The 14,445-nt window shown below is 37.5% G+C and overlaps 1 protein-coding gene across 1 annotated transcript in view; it reads right to left on the bottom strand.

Annotated features, from left to right (window-relative positions):
- The window catches only part of DNAI4 (dynein axonemal intermediate chain 4), a 92,553-nt gene that overhangs the window by 69,589 nt on the left and 8,519 nt on the right, over positions 1-14,445 (bottom strand). The window contains 1 exon segment of the mRNA XM_007089833.3: positions 3,070-3,247. Coding sequence (XP_007089895.2) covers positions 3,070-3,247 — 178 coding nt within the window.

Raw genomic sequence — 14,445 nt, forward strand, 5'->3', positions numbered from 1 at the left:
GCACAGAATTGGCATCCTTGCTGAAAGTCATTTGAACATATTTGTAGGGGTCCTCTGTTGTTTTCTATTGGTTTATGTGTCTGTCTTTATGCTAGTACTACACTACATTGATTACTACAGTTTCATAGTAAGTTTTGAAATCAGGAGGTGTGAGACCTCCAACTTTGTGGTTCTGTTTTAAGATTGTTTTGGCAATTCGGGGTCTCTTAATATTCCATGTGAGTTTTAAAATAGATTTTTTATTTCCACAAAAAAATATCATTGAGGATTTGAGAGGGATTGCATTGAATCTGTATCTTGTTTTGGGTGGTATTGACATCTTAAGAAATATTCCAATGTATAAACAAGGGATGTTTTCCCATTTATCATCTCCTTTCATTTATTTCAGCAATTTTTGTAGTTATCGGTGTACATTTTTCACTTTCTTAGTTAAGTTTCTTCCTAAGTATTTTTATTATTTTTGATATGCTGTAAATGGAAATCTTTTTTCTTAATTTTTTTGGATTATTCATTGCTAGTGTATAGACACATGACTAATTTTTGTGTGTTAATTTTCCATCCTACAACTTGCTGAATTTATTAGTTCTAAGTACTTTTTTTTAAATTTTTTTTTTAACGTTTATTTATTTTTGAGACAGAGAGAGACAGAGCATGAACGGAGGAGGGGCAGAGAGAGAGGGAGGCACAGAATCGGAAGCAGGCTCCAGGCTCTGAGCCATCAGCCCAGAGCCGGATGCGGGGCTCGAACTCACGGACCATGAGATCGAGACCTGAGCCGAAGTCGGACGATTAACCGACTGAGCCACCCAGGCACCCCTAGTTCTAAGTACTTTTTAAAAAAATGTTTATTTATTTATTTTGGGGCACCTGTGTGGCTCAGTTGGTTAAGTATCTGACTTGATTTCAGCCCTGGTCATGATCTGAGCCCCTGAGATGGGCTTTTACGTATCGCAATACTATATAATACGTATGTATTGTATATATGTATGTATAATATACACATAATACATATAATGTATATATAATAATATATCATTGTTATGGACTTAATGTTTGTATACACCCCAAATTCATATTGGTCTCCTAATCCCAATGTGATGGTATTGGAAGGTAGAACCTCTGAAAGGTAATTAGGTCATGAAGGTTGGGACCTCATGAATGGAATTAGTACCCTTCTGAAAAGAGGCCAGAGCTAGCTAAATCACTTTCCACCATGTAATACACTGAGAATATACTGAGGATAACTTGAAAATTTAGCAGTCTGCAACCTGGAAGAAGGTCCTCACTAGAACCCAACCATGCTGGCGTTCTAATCTTGGGCTTCCAGCCCCAGAACTGTGAGACATAAATTTCTTTGTTTATAAGCCATCCAGTCTATAATACTTTGTTATGACAGCCTGAGATAATATAGTATCCATTTGTTAAAATTATATAAGCTTATTTATTTCCATTGTGTGGCTATTATAAGCAAAGCTGCTATAAACATTTGTGTATAGTTTTTATACAAACTGATACTTTCTTTTCTCTTGAGTAGATACCTAGATGTGGAATGGCTGGATGATATAGTAGGTATATATTTAGCATTGAATAAAGTGCCAAATGGTTTTTCATTTTTCATTCCTACTAGCAGTGTATGAGAATTGCTCCTCCACATACTTGCCCACATTTGGTATGATCAGTCTTTTAATTTTAGCTATTCTAATAGGTATACAACAGTATCTCATAGTTTCAATCTGCATTTCCTAATGACTAATGCAGATTGTCATTTGATGTGCTCCTTTGCTATCTGTATATGTACTTTGTTGAAGTATTTGCTCAAATGTTTTGTTCATTTTAAATATGAGGTTGTCTTAATATTGTTTTGAGAATTGTTTATATATTTTGGTTATAAGTACTGTATCAGATGTTTGCTTTATAAATAATTTTTCCCATTGTATGGTTTCTTTTTCCATCCTTTTAGCATTCTTTCAAAGATCAGAAGCTTTAATTTTGATAGAGTCCAATTTACCAATTTTATCTTTTTTTTAAATTTTTTTTTATTAAAAAAAAATTTTTTTTTAACGTTTTATTTTATTTTTGGGACAGAGAGAGACAGAGCATGAACGGGGGAGGGGCAGAGAGAGAGGGAGACACAGAATCAGAAGCAGGCTCCAGGCTCCGAGCCATCAGCCCAGAGCCCGACGCGGGGCTCAAACTCACGGACCGCGAGATCGTGACCTGAGCCGAAGTCGGACACTTAACCAACTGAGCCACCCAGGCGCCCCTACCAATTTTATCTTTAATGGACTGTGTTTTTTCGGTCATATCTAAAAAAATCATTGCCTAGCCCATTCAGATTTATATATTACATACTTTTCTGTATATATATTATACTTTGATTAAAAGTTTTAAAAATTCAATTCTTAGTTAAATGTTTTCTTCTTATTTTTTTTTTTTAACATTTATTCATTTTTGAGGGAGAGAAACAGAGAGAGAGAGAGAGAGAGAGAGAGAGCGCCAGGGCATGAGCAGGGGAGGGGCAGAGAGGGAGGATCCAGGATCCAAAGGAGGCTCCAGGCCCTGAGCTGTCAGCACAGAGCCTGACATGGGGCTCAAACTTATGAACCAAACTTATGAACTTATGAGATCATGACCTGAGCTGAAGTCCTAGGCTTAACCAACTAAGCCACCCAAGTGCCTTATAGTTAAACATTTTCTAATGAGATAACCAATTTGTGATAATTTATATTTGCTAGAGTACATTACCAAGAAGAATGGATGTTAGCTTTACTACCTATATTATAGCTAGGTTAGCTATTATTAACACCATAATCAACTAGTTCTTAAGGTCATGAGTAGACTTTCCTCACTCCACCCTAATGTTTCTATTACCAGTAATGAATTATAGAAGCCAACAGCCAATGTTACACTGTAAGATATGTCATGTGGCAAAGACTCTAACAAAATCAATGTATCAATATTAGAAGTGAGTTCATTACTTCAAAGCAGGATATTTTCTACTTTTAACATTTCAGTCAAGTTCTTTATGATGCCATTTTCAAATAAACTCAGAATTCTAAAGAATATTACCTGTATGACTGTCCTTGGGGTGGAAATACTCATTTTTTCTGCTTTTATCTCAGGTGCAATTGTCAAGGTTTTTGACAGAGCCATTCTGCTTTGGTTTGCACCACTGTATCCTTTTGTTTGGGTTCCTTTTACTGTGCTGATAAAACTAATAGACTTCTTTGGCTGTGGGCCAGTGCTCCTATATCAAGAAAAGATAACATAACACGAAGGATTCATGATTGAAGGAAAATTAACCAACAATAAAAATCAGACTTTCATTTAGAAACATGGAAACAATCTGAACATAGGTACAAGAAAGAATAATAGCTACTTGAGAGTTCAATATGTATAAGCATAGTTCTAGAATGTTTACATGCATTGTATCACTTTTTTTCTCATAATCCTTAAGAGGTTGTTATAAATATCATTTTATCTAAAATCAGAGAGGCTTAAAGGGAACTATTCCTATGAGAGTTGAAATCTGAACCTAGGTAGTCTGATCCAAAGTCTACAGTGATTTTTCTGGTCTCAGTTTCCTTATCTGTAATATGGGGATATTAACAGTACCCTATTCACAGATTATTATGAGGATTAAATGGATTAATTTGTATATTATAGTTAGGAAGTCTCTGGCACATAGGAAGCATAAGTGAGTGTATAGGGCAGTTGCATAGGCAGAATGAAGCATGAGGAGTAAAAACTGGGAAGAATATTGTGTTTCTGCCTGAACAATTACATAATAATCTTTAATAAGAAGAGAAGATAACATCAAAATGTATCCTGGAGAAAAAAAAAAAAAAGATATGATTTCACTTTTCTATACTCTGCAAATTCCTTAACACAAAAACCTACCTTATCATTCCTTTGTTCTAGTACTCTGTATTACGGATTTCTTCTATTAAACAAAGATGATCTTCCCTCAGATTATAAAAAGGAAATAGGTTTCCAAAGAAAACATTTTAAACAATAATTTTACTTTTCAAATCATAAAAGATCAGACAAGAATGAAATATTTTTAAATGACAATCAATCCACTTTTCATGTTTTATTTTTCTTCATAGCATTTATTACTACTTGCCACTTTGTTGTTGTCCACTCCCTTACCAGAATGTTAGCATCTTCAGGGTAAGATCTTTGTCTTGTTAATTGTTATATTCCTAGAACCCACGACAGTACTCAGGATATCGTGGTCTCTAAAGAAGTATTTTTTAAATAAATGAATTCCTGCAATGAATTCATGCAATATTTCAAATTTACATTGTCTTAAAGTATTTTACTCTATCCTCCCTCCTTCAATGTCTAAATGACTTTATCTTCAACATCTCTAAGAAAATAAGAACAAACAATCTGGTTAAAAGCTCCTTAAATTATTTCTCCATTGTCTTATATTCTTCTTCCATATCCTACAAACTCACCTAAACGCATCTTTCTTTCTTTCTTCTTTTAGTAAAAGAGTTGCCATTCTTATCTAAGGCTAATCTTTCTTCTTGTGCTCTGAAATCTGTCTATTACTACTTTCTCAGGGACTATTGTACATCAATAATTCCTTATCCACTACATATTATTTCCTCTTTTCCCCTTGAACATATAATTATGCTCCATTCATCCCCCCAACTAAAAAATCCTTCCTTTAGCTGTGTCTTCCTCTGTTACTTTATCTACGCTTCCTTTCATAGTCTAACTCTTCAAATATTAGTAAATAATACTGTCTACTTCCTTATTCCTTATTGGCTCCAAAATTCACTGCAATCTAGTTCCACCTCTCCTTGCCTACCGCATAGAGATTACTTTCATTACAATCCCCTAGTGCTTCAACTTGTCAAATCCAAGGGACTCTTTTCAGTACTTATCTTTGTAGCATCTGACAGTTAACTCTTCCCCCTTCTGGGACATCACTGTCTCTTATTTTTCAACCTCCTTGGGACCTCTAACCACCTGACCCTTCCATTTTGGACTAATTTGTACCTTTTAGGTTTCTCGTCTCTCTCTATTTAATCCAGAATCTACAACTCACTAATTGAATAACTCTTTTACCATTATGTTCAACTTGGATTTTCTTTTTCTTTGACCTTTTGCCCTATCCTTACAAAAGCTAGTCCTCCCATTTTATTTCTCCTTTATTAGTTTCCTCTTTTAAAGATTACACTTAAGCTCAAACCCCAGTGATTAGTTTGTTCTCTCTCTATACACACACACACACACACACACACACACACACACACACACAATATCCCTGAGTAAATTTACCAACATCCATAGTTTCAATGACTACTTCTATTCCACTTCCTTATGGAAGTCTATCATTACCACTACTACCTCCTTTCTTCCATCCCCTGAAGATTTTATATCCTAAATTACTGACTCTCTCTCAAATATTACTTCTGGCATAATTCTTGAGTATTTCAATATCCATGAAGGTAATCCTTTTAATGTTATGGCCTCTTATAACTTGAAGCCTTCTCACATACATGATCTAGCCCTCCTTGCTATGTCAGCTACTTATTCCCATGGTCATACATGGTCATCCCGTTGCTAAGGGCAAGGTCAACTATCACTTCCTTTTTTTCCAGCTTATACACCCTTTGAATACCCAAATTCAAACAACTCTATTCAACTCCCTTCAACTCCATTGTCACCTTAGAGTCCTTGATTCTATCTACCATGTTTACTCCCTTCCCCATCTCTCTCATGCAATCTCTTTCTCTCCTGAGCTTACAGTTAATAAATATAAGCCATAATTAATTATAGGCATACCTCAGAGATATTGCAGGTTCAGTTCCAGGCTACCACAATAAAGCAAGTATCACAATAAAGTGAGTAAAATGAATTTTTTTGGTTTCTTAGTGCATATAAAAGTTATGTTTACACTATAGTCTATTAAATGTGCAATACCATTATGTCTAAGAACACAACATACATATCTTAATTAAAAAATACTTTATTGCAGGGGTGCCTGGGTGGCTCAGTCATTTAAGCTTCTGACTTCGGCTCTGGTCATGATCTCATGGTTTGTGAGTTCGAGCCCCACGTCAGGCTCTGTGCTGACAGCTCAGAGCTTGGAGCCTGCTTCAGATTCTGTGTCTCCCTCTCTCTCTGCCCCTACGCTGCTTGCACTCTCTCACTCTCTCTCAAAAAAAAAATAAACATTGAAAAATTTTAAAAAAATACTTTATTGCTAAAAATGTTAACTATCATCTGAGCTTTCAGTGAGTAATAATCATGGATATGGTTCATGATAAGAAATACAATAATAAAAAAGTTTGAAATATTGTAAGAATTACTGAAATGTGACACAGTGCCAAAAAGTGAGCAAATGTTGTTTGACAAATGGCTCCAGTAAGACAAGCTCAACACAGGGTTGCCAGAAACCTTCAATCTGTAAAGTACACAGTATCAACAAAGTGCCATACAGTGAAGTGCAATAAAATGAGGTATGCCTGTGTTATAATCTTTACTTACATTCTCATCTTCCTTTTCCTTTTCCTTTTTTAAATTCACTGTATTTGCTGGCAAAACCAAAACTATGATCCATTCCAATCATCTTCTTATGTTGAGCCTTGCACCTGTGTATCAACCATGTTTCTAGCTTCGGGTAAACCTGATGTTTTATCATTTGCCATAAATGTATAGGCCCAATATGTCTTGTTCTGGACAAACTGATATGCTCAAGTTACTGTACCTTGGTTTCCCGACTCCTTGTCACTCCTTCCCCTCCCAGGGGTACAATTTTCCAATGCGAACCAGTCTATCCCCAACCATCTCTCTTATCAGGCTCTCACACTGTGGGCCACTATATATCTTCCCTAATCACCCTATAGCCAGGTACCAGACAACTTGGGATGGTCCCTAGGTTCCAGATCCCACTGAAATGATTCAAACTAGTCCAGCTTAAGCCTGTTCACCATGTCTCACTCTACCTTCCCACCAAAAGCACAATAGAGATGGGCCCACAGTTTCTCCCTTTCCCTCTGCCTGGTGGCTAACCACACTGCTTCCCCATGTAGCCCCCTGTAGCATTGCCTGCCCTCTCCTCTTGGACACTATGAGTAATAAACTATTTTTTTCAATGGCAATCACTTCCTGATCTGTTGACCTTCCTATACCTCTAATTTTCTTTAATACACTATGTTTTAATTGAACCTGTACAGCTAAAAGAAGCTGGAGAAAAAACATCCAAGTATGATGCCAGGTCTCACTTTATGGATTTTTGCTTTAAAGTGTGTCCTTAAAATTAAAAAGTATATGGAAGCCAATGAAAATGATAACACCACAACCCAAAACCACTGGGACGCAGCAAAGACAGTCATAAGAGGAAAGTACATAGCAATCCAGGGCTTCCTAAAGAAGAAAGAAAGCTCTCAGATACACAACCTAACATTACGCCTTAAAGAGCTGGAAAAAGAACAGCAAATAAAACCCAAAACCAGCAGAAGACAGGAAATAATAAAGATTAGAGCAGAAATTAATGCTATCGAAATAAACAAACAAAAAAAACCCAGTAGAACAGATCAATGAAAACAGAAGCTGGTTCTTTGAAAGAATTAAAAATTGCTAAACCACTAGCCAGTTTGATCAAAAAGAAAAAGGAAAGGACCCAAATAAATAAAATCAAGAATGAAAGAGGAGAGATCACAACCAACACAGAAATAAAAACAATAATAAGAGAATATTATGAGCAATTATATGCCAATAAAATTGGCAATCTGAAAGAAATTGACAAATTCCTAGAAACATATACATTACCAAAACTGAAACAGGAATAAATAGAAAATTTGAACAGACCTATAACCAGTAAAGAAATTGAATTAGTAATTAAAAATCTCCCAAAAACCAAGAGTCCAGGGCCAGATGGCTTTCCAGGGGAATTCTACCAAACATTTAAGGAAGAGTTAACACCTATTCTCTTGAAGCTGCTCCAAAAAATAGAAATGGAAGGAAAACTTCCAAACTCTTTCAAGGCCAGGATTACCTCGATTCCAAAACTAGACAGAGACCCCACTAAAAAAAAGAACTATAGACCAATTTCCCTGACAAACATGGATGCAAAAATCCTCAATAAGATATTAGCCAACCGATCAAACAATACATTAAAAAAATTATTCACCACGACCAAGTGGGATTTATACCTGGGATGCAGGGCTAGCTCAATATCCACAAAACAATTAACATGATTCATCACATCAATAAAAGCACAAGAACCATATGATCCTCTCAATAGATGCAGAGAAAGTATTTGACAAAATACAGCATGCTTTCTTGATAAAAACACTCAAGAAAGTAGTGATAGAAGGATCATACCTTGAGATCATAAAAGCCACACATGAGACACCCAACGCTAATATCATCCTCAATGGGGAAAAACAGAGCTTTCCCCCTAAGGTCAGGAACAAGACAGGGATGTCCACTCTCACCACTGTTATTCAACATAGTATTGGAAGTCTTAGCCTCTGCAATCAGACAACACAAAGAAATAAAAGGCATCCAAATCCGCCAGGAGGAGGTCAAACTTTCACTCTTTGCAGATAACATGATACTCTATATGGAAAAGCCCAAAGATTCCACCAAAAAACTGCTAGAACTGAATCATGAATTCAGCAAAGTTACCAGATATAAAATCAATGCACAGAAATCGGTGCATTCTATTCACCAACAATGAAACAACAGAAAGAGAAATCAAGGAGTCGATCCCATTTACAGTTGCACAAAAAACCATAAAATACCTAGGAATAAATCTAATGAAAGAAGTGAAAAATCTATACACTGAAAACTATAGAAAGCTTATGAAAGAAATTGAAGAAGACACAAAAAAATGGAAAAAGATTACGTGATCCTGGATAGGAAGAACAAATATTGTTAAAATGTCAATACTACCCAAAGCAAGCTACATATTCAATGCAATCCCTATCAAAATAACACCAGAATTCTTTACAGAGCTAGAACAAATAATCCTAAAATTTGTATGGAACCAGAAAAGACCCCGAATACCCAAAGCAATCTTGAAAAAGAAAACCAAAGCAGGAGGCATCACAATCCTGGACTTCAAGCTATACTACAAAGCTGTAATCATCAAGACAGTATGGTACTGGCACAAGAACAGACACTCAGATCAATGGAACAGAATAGAGAACCCAGAAATGGACCCACAAACGTATGGCCAACTAATCTTTGACAAATCAGGAAAGAATATCCAACAGAATAAAGACAGTCTCTTCAGCAAGTGGTGCCGAGAAAACTGGACAGCAACATGCAGAAGAATGAATCTGGACCACTTTCTTACACCACACACAAAAATAAACTCAAAATGGATGAAAGACCTAAATGTAAGACAGGGAGCCATCAAAATCCTCGAGGAGAAAGCAGGCAAAAACCTCTTTGATCTCAGCCGCAGCAACTTCTTACTCAATACATCTCCAGAGGCAAGGGAAACAAAAGCAAAAGTGAACTACTGGGACCCCATCAAAATAAAATCTTCTGCACAGCGAAGGAAACAATCAGCAAAACTAAAAGGCAACCGGCAGAATGGGAGAAGATATTTGCAAACGACATATCAGATAAAGAGTTAGTATCCAAAATCTATAAAGAACTTATCAAACTCAACACCCAAAAAACAAATAATCGAATGAAGAAATGGGCAAAAGACATGAATAGACACTTCTCCAAAGAAGACATACAGATGGCCAACTGACATGTGAAAAAATACTCAATATCACTCATCAGGGAAATACAAATAAAAACCACAATGAGATATCACCTCACACCTGTCAGAATGGCTAACATTAACAACTCAGGCAACAACAGATGTTGGCGAGGATGCAGAGAAAGAGGGTCTCTTTTGCATTGTTGGTGGGAATGCAAGCTGGTGTAGCCACTCTGGAAAACAGTATGGAGGTTCCTCAAAAAACTAAAAATAGAACTACCCTACGACCCAGCAATTATACTACGAGGCATTTATCCAAGGGATACAGGTGTGCTGTTTTGAAGGGACACATGCACCCCCATGTTTATAGCAGCACTATCAACAATAGCCAAAGTATGGAAAGAGCCCAAATGTCCATCGATGGATGAATGGATAGAGATGTGGTATATATATATGGAGTATTACTTGGCGATTAAGAAGAATGAAATCTTGACATTTGCAACTACGTGGATGGAACTGGAGGGTATTATGGTAAGTAAAATTAGCCAGAGAAAGACAAGTATCATATGACTTCACTTATATGAGGACTTTAAGAGATAAGACAGATGAACATAAGGGAAGGGAAACAAAAATAACAGAAAAACAGGGAGGGGGACAAAATATAAGAGACTCTTAAATACAGACAACAAACAGAGGGTTACTGGAGGGGTTGTGGGAGGGGGGATGGGCTAAATGGGTAAGGAGCATTAAGGAATCTACTCCTGAAATCATTGTTCCACTATATGCTAACTAATTTGGATGTAAATTAAAAACAATAAAATTAAAAAAATAAAGTACTTCCAGATGGAAAAAAAAAAAAAAAGTGTGCCCTTAATGTGCCAGCAATCATACTGCATCTTTTTTTTGGTTCACTTTTTAGTACACCTTCTGAGGTCACTATTTCATACTTCTCTCTCCTTGAATATCAAGATTTCCTCTCCCATCTTTACTTTCAGCTTATTAAATGAGAAAAATGAGCTAATCAGGTAACTTTCAAATATTGTCACGGTCACAACTATGCACCTGTCTATATCTATGTCTACATTCTCTATTTTTCTCTTCCTACTCTGGACAAATTACCCATGATTCCAGCTTAGGACAATTTCTCTACTCCTGTACTAAATTCCATTTCTTCCTGCCTATTCAAGGACATTGCTCTAGTAATTCTCTCATGCATCATAAACTTTTGTCAGTCTATTGGATTATTCCTTTCAGCATGTAAACATGCTATTGTTTTCTTATCTTAAAAAATTTCTCTTGGGGCGCCTGGGTGGCTCGGTCGGTTAAGCGTCTGACTTCGGCTCAGGTCATGATCTCACGGTCCGTGAGTTCGAGCCCCGCGTCGGGCTCTGTGCTGACAGCTCAGAGCCTGGAGCCTGTTTCAGATTCTGTGTCTCCCTCTCTCTCTGCTCCTCCCCTGTTCATGCTCTGTCTCTCTCTGTCTCAAAAATAAATAAACATTTAAAAAAAAAAATTTCTCTTGATTCCATCTACCTCTCCAGTTACCATTCATTCATCTTTCCTTTAATTATAGCAACTCCTTTGAAAGAACAATCTGTACTTATTGTTTCTCTTTTTTTAATAAAGTAATTAATTAATTAATTAATGTATTCATTTATTTGAGAGAGAGAGACACAGAGCACGTGTGAGTAGGGGAGAGGGGCAGAAGGAGAGAGAATCTTAAGCAGCCTCCACACTCTGTGCAGAGCCTGATGCAGGGCTTGATCCCACAACCCTGGGACCATGTCCCAAGCTGAGATCAAGAGTGGGAAGCTCAACTGACTGACCCACCCAGGCACCCCTATACTTTTGGTTTCTAATATCCCTCCGTTTATACTCTCTTGAACCTGATCCAGTCAGGTTTTAGCCCTTATCATTCCACCAAAAGAACTCTTACTGAGGTCCAGTCACTTCCACAATATTAATGCCAATGTTCTCATCTTACTTTCCAGCAGAATTTACACTGCTCCTTCTTTGTTCTTTGACTTTTTTTTTTTTTTTTTTTTTTAACTTGGATTGCAGGACACTTTCCTTATCCGGTTTTCCTTCTGCTTTTTCTGCAGTGTTCATCCTTGGGCTCTTCCTATTTCTGTCTATACTCATAGCCTAGGTGAACTCATCCAATGCATGATTTATAAACCATCTATATGATAATGACTCCCAAATATACATCTCTAACTGTACCTATATCCTCTGAACCCTAGACCTATATACCCATCTCCTTACTTGACATCTCAGACTCAAAATTAGCATGTCCAAAATTGAGCTTCTGACAATCTCGCCCTCACCCTGTCCAACAAACCTACTTCTCTTGCAGTCTCCCTCCCTTTTTGTCAAAGATAATGTGATTCTTTCAGTTGCTCAGGTGAAAAACTTCAAAATAGATCCCAAATTCAACCATTTTGTTATCTTCCTTGTTGCCACCATCCTGGTACAAAGAACTATCCTATCTCTCTTGGATTGTTGCAGTAGCCTTCTAACTCATCTTCTTGCTTAACATCAGTCCCTTGAAGTCCATTCACCACATGGCAACCAGAGTGATCCCTTAAAACACAAATTAGATCATGTCACTGCTCTACTTAAAACCCTCCATTTATTTACCATCTCATTCAGAGTAAAGGCCTAAGACCTCACTATGACCTAAAAAGTCCTACATGCATCCAGTTAGGTCTCTGACTTTACGTTCAATATTCTCTCCCTTGTATACTTTATTCTCGTCACACTGGCATCCTTGATATTGGCAGGCGTATTTCCTTATCAGAGCCTTTGTCCTTGCTATCCTCTTTACCTGAAACGCTTTTCCCAATAAATAAACATGTTTAGCATCCTTTCTTCGAAGGTCTTTACTTAAAATCACCTTCTTAGTGTGAACTTCCCTGGCTCCTCTATCTAAAATGTCAAATACTCCTCCTCTTAAATATTTCATATCCCCTTGCTTTACTTTTCTCCATAGGACTTATACAACATAATGCATCTTTTACTTACGTATCTTATGAATTAGCTGTCTCCCCACTCCATAGAATTTAAGTTCCATGGGGGTAAAAATTTGGGTTTGTTCAGGGGCACCTGGGTGGCTCAGTTGGCTAAGCATCTGACTTTGACTCAGGTCATGATCTCACAGTTCATGAGTTCAAGCCCCGCGTTGGGCTCTGTGCTGACAGCTCAAAGCCTGGAGCATGCTTCAGATTCTGTGTCTCCCTCTCTCTGTGTTCCTCCTCTGCTTGTGCTCTGTCTTTCTCTCTCTCTCAAAAATAAATAAAGATTTTTTTAAAAAAATTAAAAATGGCACCAGCATTCTTCTCGAAGCTAGAACAAGCAATCCTAAAATTTGTATGGAACCACAAGAGACCCCAAATAGCCAAAGTAATATTGAAGAAGAAGACCAAAGTGGGAGGCATCAAATCCCAGACTTTAGCCTCTACTACAAAGCTATAATCATCAAGACAGCATGGGCACGGTATTGGCACAAAAACAGACACATAGACCAATGGAATAGTATAGAGACTCCAGAATTGGACCCACAAAAGTATGGCCAACTAATCTTTGACAAAGCAGGAAAGAATATCCAATGGAAAAAAGATGGTCTCTCTTTTTTTTTTTTTAATTTTTTAATGTTTATTTATTTTTGAGACAGAGAGAGACAGAGCATGAATGGGGGAGGGTCAGAGAGACACAGAATCTGAAACAGGCTCCAGGCTCTGAGCTGTCAGCACAGAGCCTGACGTGGGGCTCGAACTCACGGACCGCGAGATCATGACCTGAGCCGAAGTCGGCTACTTAACCAACTGAGCCACCCAGGCGCCCCAAGACGGTCTCTTTAACAAATGGTGCTGGGAGAACTGGGCAGCAACATGCAGAAGAATGAAACTAGACCACTTTCTTACACCATTCACAAAAATAAACCCAAAATGGATAAAGGACCTGAATGTGAGACAGAAAACCATCAAAACCCTAGAGGAGAAAGCAGGAGAAAACCTCTCTGACCTCAGCCGCAGCAATTTTTTACTTGACACATCTCCAAAGGCAAGGGAATTAAAAGCAAAAATGAACTATTGGGACCTCATGAAGATAAAAAGCTTCTGCACAGCAAAGGAAACAATCAACAAAACTAAAAGGCAACCAACGGAATGGGAAAAGATATTTGCAAATGACATATCAGACGAAAGGCTAGTATCCAAAATCTATAAAGAACTCACCAAACTCCACACCCAAAAAACAAATAATCCAGTGAAGAAATGGGCAGAAAACATGAATAGACACTTCTCTAACGAAGACATCCGGATGGCCAACAGGCACATGAAAAGATGCTCAACGTCACTCCTCTTCAGGGAAATACAAATCAAAACCACACTAAGATACCACCTCACGCCAGTCAGAGTGGCCAAAATGAACAAATCAGGAGACTATAGATGCTGGCAAGGATGTGGAGAAACGGGAACCCTCTTGTACTGTTGGTGGGAATGCAAACTGGTGCAGCCGCTCTGGAAAAGAGTGTGGAGGTTCCTCAAAAAATTAAAAATAGATCTACCCTATGACCCAGCAATAACACTGCTAGGAATTTACCCAAGGGCTACAGGAGTGCTGATGCACAGGGGCACTTGTACCCCAATGTTTATAGCAGCACTTTCAACAATAGCCAAATTATGGGAAGAGCCTATGAATGGATAAATTGTGGTTTATATACACAATGGAATACTACTTGGCAATGAGAAAGAATGAAA

This window comes from Panthera tigris, chromosome C1, assembly GCF_018350195.1.
Source record: "Panthera tigris isolate Pti1 chromosome C1, P.tigris_Pti1_mat1.1, whole genome shotgun sequence".
In the NCBI taxonomy this organism is placed as follows: domain Eukaryota; kingdom Metazoa; phylum Chordata; class Mammalia; order Carnivora; family Felidae; genus Panthera; species Panthera tigris.